General features: G+C 37.6%; 2 protein-coding genes across 5 annotated transcripts; both read right to left on the bottom strand.

Moving 5' to 3' along the window:
- Positions 1–743: 743 nt before the first annotated feature.
- On the bottom strand, positions 744–4148 carry zgc:77486 (uncharacterized protein LOC405808 homolog). Of its 2 annotated transcripts, none has more exons than XM_020940080.2 (6): positions 3993–4148; positions 2998–3196; positions 2694–2814; positions 2388–2515; positions 2162–2269; positions 744–1784 (listed from the first exon to the last, which is right to left on the bottom strand). In XM_020940080.2, the coding sequence occupies exons 1-6, from the start codon at positions 4131–4133 to the stop codon at positions 1636–1638; spliced, it is 846 nt and encodes a 281-aa protein (XP_020795739.2). In that variant the 5' UTR covers positions 4134–4148; the 3' UTR covers positions 744–1635. The 2 variants fall into 2 exon arrangements, with proteins under 2 accessions (XP_020795739.2, XP_055020691.1); XM_055164716.1 differs by having other exon boundaries at positions 2694–2796.
- Positions 4149–4193: 45 nt separating this feature from the next.
- plin3 (perilipin 3) lies at positions 4194–10728 on the bottom strand. 3 transcript variants are annotated; one of them, XM_055164715.1, is made up of 9 exons: positions 10593–10678; positions 9196–9325; positions 8041–8130; positions 6669–6864; positions 6494–6576; positions 5961–6192; positions 5108–5469; positions 4790–5008; positions 4194–4612 (listed from the first exon to the last, which is right to left on the bottom strand). In XM_055164715.1, the coding sequence occupies exons 3-9, from the start codon at positions 8107–8109 to the stop codon at positions 4472–4474; spliced, it is 1302 nt and encodes a 433-aa protein (XP_055020690.1). In that variant the 5' UTR covers positions 8110–8130; positions 9196–9325; positions 10593–10678; the 3' UTR covers positions 4194–4471. The 3 variants fall into 3 exon arrangements, with proteins under 3 accessions (XP_055020690.1, XP_020795742.1, XP_020795741.1); XM_020940083.2 differs by having other exon boundaries at positions 9203–9325; XM_020940082.2 differs by lacking the exon at positions 9196–9325 and having other exon boundaries at positions 10593–10728.
- Between the last annotated feature and the right edge of the window lie 8643 nt (positions 10729–19371).

Raw genomic sequence — 19371 nt, 5'->3', positions numbered from 1 at the left:
GTGACACAAAAATGTCTGATATTACTATGCTTTAAATGGGATCAGCAAAAAGACTGCATACTTGAGTAAAGTTAGCGATCCACATGGGCATGTTCACAATGAGATAAATAGGCCTAAATAAAGGGCTAGCTGTGCATTGTAATAAAGAAGATATTATGTGGATAAATGAAGTCTTAATATGAAACGTGAATACCATTTGTGGCACAGTTTCTTTTGGGATGTCAGTGGGTGTTTTATACACCATAGTAGCTGCAGTATGAAACCCCACCTTCCCTAAACTGGAGAAACTACATTATGAAAATCAATATGATTATTTACATTGGGAAAAAGTAGAGCCCTGTTAATGACACCACAGGATTCCCTACATAGCCATACACTGAGCTTCTCTGAATGCCTTTGCATACATTACAGCTATGTTTCAGTTTCCACAGCCATTTATTGGTATGTTCAATATTGTATACATTATAACTTTGTCAAATTTACATATTGTTACTTTAATGAAGCACTGTATTGGTGTGCAAAGCAAGTCAAGCCATACTGGTTCTTTCAGCAGGTCTTAGTGGTCTGTTGGTCAACACGACGGCTTTTGACCCTAAACTATTACAACAAGGCATTTTTGACAAACAGACCACTCACTGCGACCAAAAACAAACTGAAATGAACCATGTCTAGGACAGTAATTGTGCTCGGTTACTGAAGGCAGAAAGGAGATTCCTGCTTGCAATGACTTAACTGGACTCTACTTGAGTGTGAAAGATAATGTGTTTTAATGGTTGTATAATCAATGCAATTAAATATACTTGAAACGATTGAGCACAAATCTTAGATTTGCTGACACATGCTGCCAATCCTCCAGCACAGATCAACCAAATGATAAAAATAAATAGAAAGCAGTCACACATTTCAAGCTAACTACAATATATTAATATAGATCTTTTGATGTCATACGCTCATTAAAATAGGGAAAAAACACAAATTTCATTCACGCTGTATAAGTCAAGGTTCAGTTCCCAATAACCCAACCTCTTCCCTCCAATAACTTTTCATGCACCCAATATCAGTATGATGAGTTGATATATCAAAGAGAAATATTACTGAAGAGTTCAAAGTGTCATGACCCAGAGAATAAAGTATTAGGAAGGTGCAAAAAAAAAATAAAAATAAAATTAAATTAAACAAGTTGACATCTTCGGCCCGGGAGGATATTCCTCAGCCCTTAGGTCACACCAATACATCCCCAGTTAGATATTTTATAGGTGCATTCAAATCGACCTTTAACTTTACCCAAATGTGTAACTATATTACAGGGTTGAATAAAAATAAACCCTCATGATTGCTGCAAAGGTAAGAGAGAAAAAAAGTTTAAAATTAAATGCCGTAGCTTCCTCCTCACAGCAACAGCAATGTCCACCAAATCCCTACTGATCTCCCCATTCACACAAGCAAAAAGCACACACACACTTTCATTCACACTTGCACTCAACTTGATTCAGCCGCAAACAACTTTTGAAGAAAGGGGAGATACCAGTAAGGTGGGTGCCCCACCCAGCCCCTTGCACTACCATGAACAAATGAAGCCATGATATCAGGTGTTTTCATCGAAGTCGCCATTGTTCAAATTCACAAAGTCAGACCTCATAACTTCTGTATCTTCTCAGCCACCACAATGGGGTTCTCCTTGCGTATGCGCGCGGCTGCTGCACTCCGGTAATCATAGGGACAGTCATGTTTGTCAGAATAACGGTGGATGGCACAGAACAGGTTGCCACAGCGACAGTCAAAACCTGAGCAATCAAAAGAAAAATAACACACAGTTACAACTATAAGATATCAGTTACAAGCAGCACTACAAAATATTACTGTACATGGTAGAAATGTGTGACAATGTAGTTGAATTTATAAATGGCGTGGTTGGTAAGAAAGAGGTCAGGTAGGATTTTGGTGCTACAAATGTGCACACAAGTGAAAGTCTTCACCTTAAAGTAAAACAAATATGCTACTCTCAAGATTGTGAAAGAACTGGCTTGTGAAATACACCACTAACCTGTAGTATGTTGCTCTTTTCATGTGAGTTTCACTGAAAAGAATCAATTACCTAATTTCCTCTCACTGTGTGCATCAGTGAGGGCCTACTACTTTCTTTTCATTTTTATCAACTTACCAGTGAGACCAACTTTCTTCCGGCAGGAAAAGCATCGGTTCTTTTTCTTGTTTTTATCAGGCGTTTGTTCACCATCTGAAGACGCCTGTGCCGTATCTCCAACTTGTTCTAAAAAAAAAAAAAAAGAACTAAACTTTAATCACTGATAATTATAATACGGATTCTGCCTCTAGAATTTGTTAATACAATTCACATTTTCTGCTATAACAGTTCTGACTTGTTTTACCTGTGTTGCTGGACGTACTCTCTTCTTCTCCCTCCTCAGCTTCTGCTCTGTCCGAGTCCACCGGTGCTGGCTCTTGGGAAATACTCATGGCAGTCATCTGCTGAGTCACAGGGCTGGGAGAACTAGGACTACGAATTGCACACAATGTCTAACTTACAACTTTATTAACTTTATTGACATAATTAACATAACTTGGAACCACTTCACATAGGACATAAAATGAATAATATTAAGAGGAATAAACTAAAAAAAAAAGGGCTTTGGTGGAATTTATAACTTTGTAAATAAACAATCTTTGCACTTCACCTGCTGGTCTGTTCCTCAGGGGGGGTTCCTGCGGCGGGCTCTGTCTCTGTGCTGGGCTCTGAGGATGTACTCTCCACGTTCACACCAGCTGTTCCTGGCGATCCTGTGGGTGATGTAGCGGCTATATGGAAATTCAACAGTGAAAACAACACCTCAGACTTAAATCATAGGGGTCAGATATATGATACATTGATACATCCACATGCTAATTTCATCCTTAACTCTGTGTAAAGTGTGTAATCCTTAGAACTGGTAAAGTTACAGCATGTTATTTTTAAACTAGCCAAACCACCCAGTTTCTTACCTTTTTCACCTGGGGGGCTGGACCGGCCTCCTCCCTGTTGTCTCTGCAGGTGTTCCTTGTAGCAAACTGAGCACATACCATTGGTGCGTGGGTTGCCATAGAAACCACATCCCATAGTGCAAAGCATTGGCACCTGTGTCTGATTGGTCTCCTGAGCCATGCTCCAGCAGAGGGGGAAGGGGGATGGGAGATGATATTCCTGAAAAAGTGAATAGCAACTTCACCAAAACATTACCACACATGTCTTACTTGTTGACAGTTCCATGATCATTAACATTTGTGAAATGCCCAATTATAAAAACTGGACAACATTATCAGGCTCAGCAATTTTATACTGATCAAAAGACCTAATTAGTGAACGGCACTAACCAAAAAACAAACATGTTTTTTTTTAACCATGAGAATACAAGAGCAGTACTAATCACCGTTATAAATCTCAAGGATGTAGACCGCATTTGGTAAAAGTTGACTTGTGCTAAACTAAAATATGAAGAAAAGCGTGTCTACAAAACAGCAAAGTGAAACCAGACGAAGTAACGTTGAATCAATAGTTACTTTGGAGGGACACATTTTTAAAAGTGCAATGTTTACAGCTAAGCTCTTCCCGTTTTAACCAAGTTTGTCCTCAGCTGATAACGATTGGTGTCCTATCCCTGACCAGCTCAAAGCAAACACTCTACATTAGCCAACAGCCTCGCTGGGCGCTTTGTCTGACACTAGATACCGACGCAAAAACAGTGTCAAAACTCGCTTGGTACCCTTAACAGAAGAACAATTAACCACACAAATTACTCGGAAACACATTTAGATAGCAACATAAAGTATTTAATTTGTTATAAGTCGAAAACACTAGCGGTAGTTGGCTATCGTTAGCTGAAGTGCTAGCCTAATCAGCGAGCCCAAAACAGTGCGCGTCCAGACACTGTCCTGACCGGGTTTAAAATGGCTTACACTCACCAATACTTCGACAAAAACACGCCCGAACACCACTGTACCTGTGAATCGATGTACCGAAGGCTGTCGACGACCTTAGGCTTGGAAATTTGTACAAGTTTTTGTCTCCCAGCTGAGCGCGCGGCCTCCACCAGCGCGAGCTCCCGACATTCAAACAACGACCATGACGTCACCCTCAGCATTGATTGAGCCACAGGAGCAAAGTACAGCAGAGGAAATACTCCAACAAAACACGCATTACACTGGTTACAGAAGATTTATTTGTAATATATAGGCCCCATATTTCCTTACATGTACTATGTCACCAGGAAATTAATCATTAATACTGAACTGTACTGTAACACAAGAGAGGAATTACTTTACTATGACTTAATTTAAGAATCCTGATGAAAGTTGTGTGTTCAGTGGGCTTTTAACCAAATAAATTTGAAATGATTTTACAGTATGTTCAGTATTTTCATGAAATTATCAAAGCCACATACTGTATACAAAATATATATTTATTCATAATACTGATAAATTAATTTTTTGGTCCATCTTGCTCCATTGGCACATCTGACTCGGGTTTCTCAGTCAACTGAGGTGCAAAGGGTCCAACCAGCCAGTTCAGAGGGGTGTTGTGTGTGAGATACTCCATCACACTGTCCAAAGATTGCTGAACCTGTAGTAAAAAAGTACAAATTATAAATGAATAATTAGGCAATTATTTTAATTAAAACAACATATTAATGTAAAGTGCAGAGCTATTGGCTACCACGCCTTATGCAAAATAATAAGCTATTATAATTTCAGTTGTGTTTTGAATAATAGTTTTGTAGTCAAATGAAAACACACTTACCTTGGTTAGATGTTGCCGGCTGCGCTCTAGAAGCACAGGTGTCAGAGAGCGGGTGTTCCCTAAAGATGAGCGGAGCTCTTCAGCAGATGTTATAGCACTGCTGAGCTGCTCCTGCACTGCACTTGGCAGCCCCTGTGCACTGGACACTACACTTGAGCAAGCAGACTGCAGCTGGTTACTCAAACCACGCACCATGGACAGGGCCCTCCATTCCAGCTTCTGTCAACATGACAACATTTGTAGTTATTTTGAGACAGGAAATCTATGTATCATTTGGAGCTTAAATGCATTTCATATCACTGTAAATTGTGCCAGCACCTCTTTCTCATCTTTGACTTCCTCAGGCTCAGGCTCTGGCTCAGTGTGTTCAGTTTGAGCCTGGACCTGTTGCCACTCTGTCCAGCGCTGCTGCAGCTGCTCAGACGCACCATCAGGCTGATCAGGGGTAGCACCAGGGCCTCTGCGAGCACTTTCCAACAGGTCCAGAGTGCTGGCTATCTGGGTCATTGCCGCGTAGGTGGCTTCCCTCGCCTGACACGCTCGGACCAGTGATTGCTCCCGGGCACGCTCTTGCACCTTGGCAGAGAGCTTCCCCAGCCGCACAAAATAACTGGGACTGCCAGGCGGGCTGGTGGTTGTAGTGGAGATCTCACCACTAGTAGCAGGTTCCGCAAGAGCAGCTGAATGGAAAGACACAAATGTCATATTATTAATAGTATAATGGAGTTTTGTGCATTTACACAACTACATTATGTAAAAATTACAATTATTATAATTTTTTTATTTGTTAGGACACCATTTTGTAAAAGGCATTTCTGTCATGGTAACATGACATAACATTAGCAGGTGTCAGAGCTCTGTGTGTTGGAAAATGAAGGCCCCTTTTTGAGCCAAGCAAACAGAAGGGAGGTTATTGTAATGCCCTGCTCTCCTTGCTATGAATAGCATCAAGCCTCTCTGTGGTCCCTTTGCAGTGACCTCTACTCAATTTTGTAGAATAAACAGTTTAATCTCCTCACACTTTAAACTGCAAGCCTTGTTGTAATAACAAAATAAACTAAATCAATAAAATATCAGTTTACCATAAATACAGTTCTGACTATTGTCCTAACGGTTAGGTTCTAGTTACAACTAACTTTGTACAGTATTCCATCATTTACAAAGCACTGACCCAGTTCTCTCTCAGAGAGTGGCAGGTTCTGGTCGACCCAATGTTCTGATCGGCTGAGGGCCATGCCCATCCCACTGCTGACCATCTGTCCCAGACTGGTGCCCATGACAGTGCTGATGCCACCACTGACCGCAGCCCGGGTCAGCTCCACACCGCTCCACAATGTGCCCACCACAGCATCTTTAGCCCCAGTTACAGACTGGTACACCATGCCCACTGTGTCTGAGACCACCTGAAAACAGATAAAAATGTACACAGTAATAAGCAGTAATAAACAATGTGTAATTTCCAATAACTTGAATCATTAACTTAATTTACAATACAGTTTTAAACCTATTTATGGGCATTAACAATGTATCCAGAAAAAAAAAAACATTTTAAATTTTGCAATTCATCTAAAAAAAATATTTAGAAAAAAAACTATGGCAGAAATAGTATATAAGGTAAAGGGAGTTCCAGGAAAGGTGCCAATCCAGGCATGTACATTAAATAATTAGAGAGAGGAGAGATGTAGCTTATAAACCCAAATATACCTTGTCTGCTGGTTTGTGAAGAATGGGCAGCTTTTCTTCCACTTTATCCAGTCCTTTCATGGCAAATTCATTTACTGTTGCAACTAAACAATAAAGACAACATTTTTACTATAACAATGTTAATGGCCATCAATATTATGACATGTAAACTATAAGAGTGAGGAGTTTAGCTTACGCTGTGGCTCAATATAGTCCAGCAGAGGCTTAGAGCTGGTAGTGGCAGCTGCTCCAAGTGTCCGCACCCCGCTCTCGGCTGCATCCATCACTCCCTTCAGCAAAGGCACACTGTCTTTGGTGCTGGTGTAGGCGCTGGATACTACCCCACAGGCAGAACTCACCAAAGGCAGATTCCCCACTCGAGCAACTACATTCTACATAGAAAATACAAAACATATGTTAATATAAGATGTGTGTACTTAGAAGTATGAAAATGGGTTACAATGATTATTATTAGTAGTAATTATAAAGTAAATCTGTAAGCACACTGAATTTATTGATTAAAATTGTGATCCAATATAGGGCTGGGTGAAAAAACCCTTAATCATGGCTATTTAAATATGTCGTCAAAGTTCTCTGACCAAACCACGTACTTTTACTAACAGGATTGGTTGTAGGCCTCTTGATTACAAAGACCCAAGCTGAATGATCATTGATGATTTCCACGGACTGAATTTTGATCTCAGTAAAAATATCATAAATTTACATCCCAAGTCTACTGTAATGTCCCAGATGACAGAGAAGATACAGATATATTGAATACAACAACATGCTTGTGTATCTGGAAATTGAAAGTATGTTATTTTAGACAAATGTATGTTATTTTAGACAGCGTAAAATCATTAAAGTGTTAAAGTTCACACATTATTACATCTCATACCAAGTTGGATAATAGGAATGTCACATAATATCAAAACACTTATAACAGAAAAGCAGAAATAATTCCTTTAATTTACACAGTCTAATAAATTGCAATTCATCTAGTATATGACCAGCATTATTAAATCTAAATTTGTGAATGATGGAGTAAAGTTAAAAGCACTTTCCATTGAGGTTTACTGTTTAGGAGTATAGACTTATAATTATTATTAGATTTTACTTGTATTGTTGTGGTCTCATAATAACTGATTAATTATTGAATAATGTTCACAGTGATATCCCTATTGGATACCCATGTTTAGCTGATCAGAGGTTTCTTAGATACACTATTGCATGAACAAAGTGATGCAGTAGTTGCCATGGCTGCTTTTCTTGGTCTTCTCCTAGTTTGAACTGACTGAAAACCCACTATATTTACCTGATTTGCTATGACCTCACTTCAACTTGTTTCAAAATATCTAAAAGAAAATGTCTGCAGATCAAAAGTCATGCCAAGGTCAGAAAAGTTGTTTTCAGCCGATGAGAAGAAAAGTCTTGGAATTGAAAAACTTGAATGTAATAAAGGAATAACTCATACACGGGGCATCAGTGGTGAGTCCATGAATGTTTCAGTGCAGCCTTTAGATGTTTCTGTTTGTAATTGGAGTTATTTGGGGTCATGAAATCCTCACCTGCTGATCTCCATTAGTGTTCTCCGCCACTGTAGCTCCGCTCTCATTAGTCTTCCCGCTGTCCGCCATTGTAAGCGCTCGATTCAATCTCTATAACGTGGAATGCAGAGAAACAGTCACTCACCTCACATTGCTTAGTAACAGTGTCATGCATTTTTCATCTCAAATCCTGCTAATAAGATGGAGATGAAGAGAGGCGAGTTTGGAGAGTGCAATGAAATCACAGTTATGTTTTAAAACATGCAGAGAGGCAACCAGACCATGTTAAATTCATTTGTCAACGCCATGATGCAACAAGAACGAAACTGCACAGTACAAAACAAAATGCGGCAAAACAAAACGTGTCTTCCATCCCCAATGTGTCAAACTGTTATGATTCTATATGTATGACTTACTCTACTTGATATAGTAAATTCTTTCATTTTTAACTTGGACTGGTGCACTTAAACACTAAATTCTAGTATTTGTGTATTTGCTTATTCGTTTCAGATACATTTCTCCTCATGACCTCTTGTATATAGAGGAGATATATTTGTATTACTATATTTTTATTTTTACATGTACATATACATTTATATAATTATGCATTATTTGACACCAGTCTCTTGCTCTTTTTACTACTTACTTTGTATTTATTATTACCATTTATATTTATATTTATATTTTTTGTTATGATAATATATTGAATATATTGTGATGGGTGAGCTACTGTGTCCAAATAATTTCCCTTGTGGATGAATAAAATTTGTCTAAGTCTAAGTCAAGTAACATGATCTTCTGCTGAGGCTTGAACATATAGTGACAAAGATTGAATAGAAATTGCATCCCTGTAACAATCTGCTGTTTTGGAGATATTGGGATTCTTCAGTGCTTTTTTGTTTAATGCAACTCTATACTCAAACACAGACCCTTTTTGCAATCACTCCTCCTATAGATCAGCCCCTGCAATGCTTTGAGTGAATAACAGGTATAGTAGATAGTTTTAGCTGGCAATAGAAATATAGTAAGTGTACATCATAAGTGCATTCAAACAGAGGCCTGGCTTCAAGAAAATTGTGATGTCAGTATATCACCCACTCCTACGGACTAACAAAGTGCCAGCTTGTTGTGGCTGGATTAAAGTCTAAAGTGAGTTTCAGTTATAGATTTTCTTGCCTCTCACCACGCGTCTTTCTTGTGATTTCAGGGTCTTGAGTGAGAACAGGCTTGATGTAAAGGAGGAGTGAAGGTGAGTGTTGTTGACTGATCTGTAAGAATCCTCAGAGGACAGACGGCATCCTCCAACCTGTGGACAGCATCTGTTTACTGAGCAGCTGTCTCCACTGCAGCAGTCTTAACAAGCATTTGGCATCTTTAACCTGATGCACAAGGCGCAGGAGGCAAGGGTAAACTCCCACCTGCCTATCTCAGGAACACAAACTTCTGACATATATGTTATCTTTCTGTTCACATCCTAGGCTATTTAAAAGTCATCTTAAAGGTGTACTATGTAACTTTTTAGGTAGAGTGTCGGTCACCTGCTTGTTTCCATGTTTGGCTAGAATGTTCCACAGTAGGGAATTAATCTAGCATTTATTCAGTTACTTGTTTTATATTGCTATAAATGATGATCTGTAACTTGGCCTGATTGCTTCACATGCCATGTCTCCATAGATGTAGATAAATTTAATGCTACATTATGGAACATTCCAGGCAACGCAATAACGTCATAGAGACAAGCAGGCGACAGGAAATTACGTAATGCCTAATGTGACCTAATGAAATACAATTTAATTACAAAACGTTTTTCCACAAACTCTGTGTTGTAGCAAATTGCATTTTATTGTAGCATTTTTCTTTCTTAAGTAACCTTTCATTTTTTTCTGACTGGCAGCTTGTTGAAATCTTTTACAAGGTTTACAACACAGCAAAGTCTAACAATGTGAGATGATGAACCCAAGATAAGGGTCACAGTCATAGACATTGAGATAATTTGGAAAAAACTGATTATGCAACACCAAATTAGTAATTTCCTGAGAATACACCAGGGCACTACTCTAATATATGAGAATGAGTAATCCTTTTTAGAACACTAATAACACTACTAATAGATGTTTTAATACTGCAATTAATTCTGTAGTTAATTATTTAATGGATGCCTGACATATTGACAGCAAATGAAAATGAAACTAACATTTTAAAGAGAAAAGCAAATGCACTATCATAGATTTTGAGTTGGGACTAAAAAATAATGGTCCCATTTATCCAGTAATCTTGTTTGTTAAAGTGGATCAGCAGAACAGCCAGTGTACCAAATAGATTAGGCAAACCAGTCATGACTATGTGAACGTGACTCTAACTTAACAAAATTTATAACCTACATTTTCCCACATTTGTAGTAACTTTGTTGGTCTAATAATAGATTTAGTAAACGCCCTTTACAGTAGTTTGTGCAACTTCCAGTAGCCAAGTGGGCTAACTAGCTTCTCTGGTTTTCCCATAAACTTTAGCTAATAAGTTTGGTGGTATTTTATCGTCGCAGTCATGAGCTGAGCACATGTGTAAACACTGACCTGAGATGACCGCTGCTCGCTGTGCTGGCTGGATCACTGTCAGTGTCACTGTGGGCAGGTTAATCAAAGCTTTTCTATAATGCTCTTGTTTCTGGGCGTGTTGTTGTGTGTGAACTTCAGGAACAAAAAGGCGGAGAGAGGGCATGTCCTGTCAACTTTTAACCAATTAAATCACAGATGCGGGAACACAGAAGAGTTTAAAAACTAAAAAGAAATAGAAACGAACGTAAAACAAACAGTAAACAAAGGTTAATTTGACCATGTCCTAGTTTAAAAATCAAGCACGTGTTTTGTCTAGTAGTATATGTGGTGGCATTAGCCGTTTATCATTATTTTAATAAACATACCCCTAATGTAACTCAGTAATAGGCCTAATTGTTTTATACGTTTTATATCGTAAGTTTTTATAGCCCTGTCGTTTCCTATTTTTTACAATATATTCGTTTCTTCTTCAAAGTAAGGTTGATCTGTTGTGACAGTTTATCAAAAATGTAGTTTCTCGTGTTAACCCTAAGGGGGCAGTGTTTATCCACTAAGCCTGTTGTTGACTGGAGCCCCATTTTACATTCTAAAGATCTTCCTACCACTGCAGCTCCCCAACATCAGAGCAAAACGGTATATTTAATTTAGTATTAAACCATGAAACATTTAACACCCTTTGAAAAACAGACCATAACTCTACGGAAGAAGAACCCGAGACAATAGTTACACTGAGATAAAACTACGCCTTACTTACTTACTTAGGCCTATCAACTAAGGTGTAGTGCACCCTCTGCTATTTTTAAATCCACGTTTTTCATCCCTATAAAAACAAACTACCTTTTGTGCTAGCCTCTCTCTATCACTGGAAGACCATTAAGTCCCTCTTTTCATTGGGAGAATTTTCATTATTTAAGTCATTACTGTTTCATTGTGCCCCTCTGTAATTTGCCAAATACAAAGCTAATACTTGGCTTTAAAAGGGAAACAGATTTGCACAAATGTTGTTAAAGCTGGAACTCACTGATAGGACCTATTAGACTGTTTGGTTTGGCAGTAATTCCTGGGCTGGTAGAACTGTCTTTTACTTAGACTCAAGGGGAGAAAACATAAGGCAGGGATTCTTAATATGAGCTACATGAATATTGCATTTATATATATATATATATATATATATATATATATATATATATATATATATATATATATATATATATATATATAAAACAGTTTCCCTATCATCTACAGTGTATCTGGAGGTTTTTTTATGTATAAATCTTTGGAAAATGTACAAGGATTCCATGAACCACTAGGGCTGTGTAATTAGGTTTTATAAAATGATTCAATCATTTGCGATGATGTGCTTGGGGCTTTTTAACATGGTAATAAGAATAATAATGCATTTGACTTATATAGCAGTTTTTTGGACATTCAAAATACTTTGCAATGCATTATTTATTCACTCTACACTTGGTGAGATTCTAAAATAGTCACAGCTGCCGTGGGGCTGACTGACGGAAGCAAAGCTGCCTATTTGCACTATCATCACCAGCACTCACGCAGACACCACATTCATAGGCAATGCAGGTGAAGTGTTCAACCTAAGGACACAACGATAGTTAGCACTATAGGACCACGGCTGCGTCACTGTGGCACCTATTCCCTATTCCCTGGTTAGTACATCGGTCTCCCACCTAAGTACTAACCTAGTCCAGCATGGTCAGCTTCTTAGACAAGATCAGGTATTGTTGAGCAAGCTGACATTGACATTTAGCTCTGCAGGTTAAACCAGAAGCAAAAACTAAACAGAGTAGACTGAGCCAAACCAGGTTTAATTTGGAGAGAGTAGATGACTAAACTAGCATTTTCTGATTGGCAATTAACAGAAAAACACATTTTACAATTTCCTGGAGTGGGTCTGATATGGCCTAGAGGTTGTCTGCTCCTGCTCAGCTCTGGACCTGACTTCATAAGAGCAGATGATTAAGGCCATAAGAGCTGTAGGTATCGAGTAATTGAAGATTAGCAGATAATAGAAAATCCTCCCTTACAGTAAAACTATCATCTCTTTCTTGCACTACGTGTGCCTGAAGACTCAGCCACGAAGATAAGCACCAGACCATGATCAGATTTTCATGGAGGCTAACCACAAATCATATAGGCCATGCTTTTACAACATTAACCAGAAGAGGCTTTCTGTTTACCACTGATAAAAAACAGGCAGGCAGGCAGGCAGTTAATACAACTTCTATATAGTTTAGTTTTGTTGTTTCTGTTTTAGACGTAGAATTGTGTTGTTTGCTATATTTGAATTTTGTCTGCATAGCATTTTTTTGTAACACTGACAGAACTACTATTCTTGTGTAATGTAAAAATAGAGCCAGTTGTAAAATTCAGCTCTCTATTATACTCAATATAAACCAATACTTCCCTTTTAGGATGACATTCTTGTGATCACAGTCCAACTGTTCAATAGAGTCAATTACACTGCAGGTGTTTGAACGTATAAAAGCAAACATTATGGGTAAATGTTATGCTTCTTACGAGAACAATTCTCCAAGGACTCAGTAAGCTCTGAAACTATAACAGCCCTAATATCAGATAATGAAAGGATTGGCTCTCCTCTGTATTTACCATTGAACCTTATCATAGTGGCGCTGCTGCTGAAACTGTCCCTATATAGTTTCACTTTGTCAGCCTGGAAGAAATCAGACTCCAGTTATTATTAGATGCCTAGTTCTGCTTGGTTTTAGATGCATCATACACCATATATGGGCATTGTATTACAAACTTCCTGAAAACAAATTTCCGGAGGCTTGCAACATGCGGTATCAATAACATACAACACTGGGACAAATCATCTCCATGTTGAAACTGGATATGCACCTTTTGGCCTTTACTATATCCTGGCCTATAGCATATTAATATGGAATAACTAAGTCCAGGCTATGTGGCACTGCTCCGAGCCAGAGGGACCACTCCATCATGGAGAAAGAAGGGAAACTAGGGCTTAACCTCAATGCAAAAGATCACGAGAAACCCATTTGTTATTGCATTATTTCTACATAATTCATCAGAGCCATGCATGACAACATTCTACAATGTGTATTCCATAGGTAGATATATATATATATTTATTTTTTCTTTTAGAGTGATGCAAATAACAGACTTTATGTTTGCATTTTTTGTTTGTTTCGTTTTAAAGATTGAAATGCAAAGTTCTCTTTATCTGTCCTAATATGGACACATAGATGTATAGAAATGGAAGGGAAATCAATGTAAATGCCTGTCTATATGAACAAATGATAAGCAACACATGTGAAAACACCTGTTATGTATCAGGTAAGAACTCAGAGAATCCATTAACCTAATGCATTTAACTTTTGAAGAGAAACTGTTAAAAGTTCAGAAGAAATTGCCCTTCAAGGAACAATTAACCAGAACTTTTTTATGACTGCAGTGGGCCTGTTGGGGAAGATAAAATTTGGAGACAGGATATTTTTTGTGGAAGCAGATTTAAAAACATGACAAACTGTGCAACAATAAAATGCAATGTCACTGTATGTAGGACAATCAGAGTAGCAACAGGAAGTGTTATTGGCACATTCTACATGGTTCATATTTATTTAGCTTGATTTGCTCTGTCTTGTGCCACTGTTTTAATGCTCTGAACATGACAGAAGAATATAACAAACAAGGTACCAATATTAAATAATTACTAACAGTATTGATCAGCCTTTACTTCGATGTTATCAATAAATAAATAAAATAAAAAGTCTTAACTCCTCAATTAAAAAATCCCAACCTGATGATGACGATGACTGGATATCTTTATAAAAAATGTATAAATTAAACCAATTTATTCATACTTCTAATGATTGATGCATGTAGAAATTCAAAAAAATATTACTCCAAGAGAAAATTTCACACAATATACCAGTGACTGCTGGATAATGGCAAATTGAAGATATTTGAAAAATGTTTCGTCTTGTATTGGGGCATGAAATCTGAAATCTGAAAAATCAGGGAGAACTGGTCTTAAATCAGACCCAGGTCACTCCTGGCACAAGCTCAATCAGACTTTCTGAGGCTCTCCCTCCTCTCTGTATTTTGATTGAACTTTTTTTCTTGGTCCGAATTCACACTTCACTGCGGCACCTCCTCACCACCACAACACCTGACATGTTATGCTCCAGTGTAACCCAGAAAGGTGCCAAGTGCATATTGCTTTGCTCAATCAGCCTGCCATCCACGCCTTTTACCCCTCTCCTTTCCTTTGAGTGTCCCTGTTCTCTCCGCCTCCATCTTCTTCCTTGGTCCAGACCACATCCCTGTCTCATTTCCTCCGGTGTCATCCTGCGGCAGCTCCCTGACAGATTGATAACTGCCTCTGCACCACCTCTCTGTAATAATCGCACTGCTGAGACTGGCCCTTGTTAATTTACAGCAAGTGCATCATATTACACATATAAGATCTATAGATCTATAAGGTCTATCACATATATTAATGATACAGGAAATAATCTCTCTTACATAGCCATCATATGCTTTGTGACAGCTAAACTGTGACCTTAATTAATATGGATGAGTGAGGAGATGAGAAAGTTAAATGACGTTTTTATGTTTAAGTATCAGATGCTCTTTAGTATTATTAGAAAGGACAGAGATGTTAAACCAATGACATGTAATACCCTGAAGTGATATTATATTAGGATTGAAATCAAATTTGAAATTGTTAGTACACAATTATAGTGCCCTATTCTTTGGTTTGGTACTTAAAGTGCATATGTGGTTAAAGTCACTGGAGCCTGGATAAGTTGCATGACAGAGAACATCCTGTACATATATACCAAACTTAGAAGCCAAAATATGCAAACTACAGCACACTTACTTTGAAGAGGCTGTACCAGATTTGAATTTATTCTTGTCTACATTCTTGTCTACATGTGATCCTTACCTCACATATGTATAAAGCTGCAAAATAAGAAAAACATATAGCACCATATCAACAGCTTTGTAAGTTTTGCAAATAACTAATGCAGAAGCTATGGGATCACCTTTTTCATCCAATCAGACACATTGTTACTTAGAATCATGGGAAACCTCCAGTCTGACACTAACCCAGATGCTTGATTTTTCTATCATGATGCAGTTTCAAAAGTGACAAGAATGCTCACAGTAGGCACTACACAGAGAGTGAAAGGGGAGAAAGAAACAACCGCTTGCCACTAACGCAGACAGTTGTTTTTGTGTCATGGCGCAATGTCACAGTGGCAGAAAGGACAAAGTGAGTGGGGCTAAAAGTTCAAACTAAAGCGTGTTCCTGACTCATGGTTAAAATCAGGCTCAGGCCTTTTAATCTGAATAAGGAATGTGTTGTCATATAAAGCATAAAATATTGCGAAATTGCAAAGAAGCAACCAATAATGTCAAAGGGCCTATATATTCCGTTGTTTTCTGATCTATGTTATGGTGTTGTTTCCTTATCACAAACATATCTGGAGTTGTGTTTTGTTTCATTCACACATATTTAACACACAAACCCTGCATATTTCAGCCAGGTTCTTCTCTCAAACAAAAATACAGGAAGTGCTCCGCTGTGTTTTTAAACTACACACACCTTCACTTGAATCATTTGAATGATTTCAGCCCTGGAATCTCTACTGAACAAAGGTAAAAGGTTTGAAAGCTACAACTACAAGACAATATAAGGTGATGAGCATTTCAAGATTTGGAGATACAGACAGACTAATAATAATAAAAGATTACTCAAACATGTGAACGAAACCAAACACAACTCTGGATATGTTTTTGAGGAGGTAACAAGATTAAAACATTTGTCAGTTTTGTGTAATTTAGACCCTTTAACAGCAATATTCATTTCGAGTTGTATTTATTATCTGCCATGTAATTGTGTGATAAAGTAGGTTGGTCTGAACACAGTGAGTTTGTTCACAGCCGGTTGGACCATGTGATTGCTTCAGTAAAACAGAGCAGTCACACAGAGACTGAGACATCTTTATTTTACATCCACATGCAGCAGCAGTGGAATTCTGAGGACACAAAAGCCCTTGCTGTGAAAAGTTCATCTAACTTTGGCACCCCCACCCTCCTTCCCCCTCCTCCTCCCTCCGCCATATTACCTCAGGAGGGATGTGCTGCCCTCCCTCGTCCCCTGTGTGGTTTACAGATTAAGTGCTTTCACCATCAAAGGTTGTAGACGTTTTTGCTAAGCTTTTTTTTTTTTTTTTTGCCTCTCATGGCATTTCCTGTCTTTTTTATCTAGCACAGGTCTATCGTCTCTGACACCACAACTAGGATAAAAAGAACAGGATGAACCAAACATTTATTTTCATTTATTTACTGTCCAAACATGAAATAGGTTTGTGTTCCTCTGATGTGTATGGTATCAAAAGAACCACTGGGCTGAAACTATACAAAAGAGATATGGGAATTTGGGTAAACTTGACTTTAAAATCTGGCACCATAAGAAATTATTAATAATGTATGGTACTTTTATGTTGTGTTTTTGCTGGGGTTTACCAAATACAACTCAAGGAAGACACAAATAATCATAGTAATAAAAAAAATAACTTTATTTAAGGTCCTATATTACACAAAATTGCCTTTTGTGATCTTTTAGTCATGTTAAAACATTGTTACCTCATCAAAAACATACCTGGCATTGTGTTTTGTTTCATTCACGCGTTTTGAGTAATCTTTTATTATTAGTCAGTATCTTATATTATATCAAGAAAGCTCAAAATGCTTTGTTCCACCCTGTCATGTCATGAAGCTATAATTTTCAAGTTAACAGCTCCTTTTACATTTAGTTGAGTCGGAATTGACAATTCCAGGGCTGAAATTATCCAAATGATGTTAATGAAGGTGTATGGAGTTTAAAAACACAATGCTGTGCTTCTTAAATTACGACATGACATCACCAGGTGGAACAAAGTGTTTTCAGTTTGAGAGAAGACCTCAGCCTAAATATGCAGTCTGTGTGTTAAACATGTTGAATGAAAGAAAAAAACAACTCCCAGTATGTTTGTGATGAGAAAACAACATCATAATATAGATCAGAAAATAGTTTAAAATGGGACCTTTATCTAGCCACTCTGCCTCTTACAAAAGCTCTGAAGATGTGTGTTAACTTGCTAACCAACATAGCTATTAGGTAGCCTGCACAATGAACAAGTGGTAGGCTATTTCTGATATGCACACCACGTCAATGGTCACAATGTTATGTTTGATCCCCTTCATAGAAATGTACTGCAATCCACAAAAGTGCCATTGTTGAAGAGTGCAATCATTACTAATGGATTTTTGTAATAGGACCATTCCAACGGGCAATTGTACAAAGCTGAAAGAGGTCACTAAGAGCTCATAATCTGTGATGGTTAAATTATTCCTTCTCTTTATAATGGAGTTAAGTCTACTTCACTGGACAAAGACATTCCCCAATAAAGTTTAAATTTCTGACAATAAAGTACAGCGGCTGTCTGGTTAAGCATGCAAGATGAATTCAGAACTGCAAAAGAAGATGAGGAAAATCACTAATTATCATTAATCATTAATCGTCACTGTGACCGACCCTAGTCTAGTACAATACTGCAATGTTAGAGGAGCTGCTTTTTTTTGTAGTTTTAAAAGTGCACACAAGATTTAAGATAACAAATCTAATATGTGTTCATTATTCACCATGCATTTTATTAAATCAATCATTTAAAAATAAAAAAGAAGCTGATGGAAATACAAACAACTGTTCACCATTAAGATATTTTACAGAATGAATTGATTAATCTGAAAGTTAACACTGTATAAAATTATAGGCATCGTCCAACTGTCATAACACATACTCTCACAGGTACAATCATACCTGCAAATGAACTTCAACAAACTGCTCAAAACTATTTAGTGCCACTTTTATAGTTATGCCCATTTTGTTGATTACCTTGTTTTTTAATGTACTCCTTTTAATTGCATTCTTTTTGTAGCATCTTTGCACGTTTAAAAAAGTGGTATATAAAGAAAATGTATTATTATTATTATTAAATGTCACGTTCACCTGTTTCCATAAACTTCCGTGTACTTAGGCCCAAATATAACTCACAATGCATTGGGACATTTTGACCCCATATTTCAATGATCATTGAGTATTCTCCTGCAAACAGCAACTCATTTTCCTTTTTGTTGTCCATGTTTTTCAGTCTCCAAGCACTGCTGGTGTTTATTGTGTACCTTAATTATCACCATAATTATCTGTTCTTTCTAGAATTAGTTTGAGACACTTGGGCAAGCACTATATATAAATGAATCTGATGTATCGTAAAACAGCATTTCCACAGAAACATTTCCACAGTTGTGTATGTTTATTGGCTGTGTTAGTAAAGTTCACTCTCACTTCTCTAATTACTACAAATTATGCAGCTAAATGAGTGCGTGGTGAAGTTTTCAGAGTCATGACATTTAAGTACACTGTACAGTGGGATGCGAATGATAATTGCCTTTATCCTACTGAGCCTGTGATGTTAATGTGAGTCTGTTCCACACTTCACAGCTCTGTATGTTTCTATAATTACCAAGAGACCAAACAGTAACACGATGAGCACACAGTTTGAATACGGAATGTAAATATTATTAATAATGTTCTGCAAAGGCAAAACCATGAACAGTTGAGAATAATTTATTTTAAAAAATCAACTTTTTCCTCTGTTTACATTGGCTTTTCAAAATCTGATTATGCACTGAACAGTTCCCAGATAGATAAGGTCAAATATTTGGCCTTAAAAAATAAATG

The sequence above is a fragment of the Boleophthalmus pectinirostris genome, unplaced genomic scaffold (genome assembly GCF_026225935.1).
Source record: "Boleophthalmus pectinirostris isolate CB_2022bp ecotype Guang Dong unplaced genomic scaffold, ASM2622593v1 HiC_scaffold_7, whole genome shotgun sequence".
In the NCBI taxonomy this organism is placed as follows: Eukaryota; Metazoa; Chordata; class Actinopteri; order Gobiiformes; family Gobiidae; genus Boleophthalmus; species Boleophthalmus pectinirostris.
The sequence above is the reverse complement of the archived record's forward strand: the minus strand, read 5'-3'. Positions and strand labels throughout refer to the sequence as shown.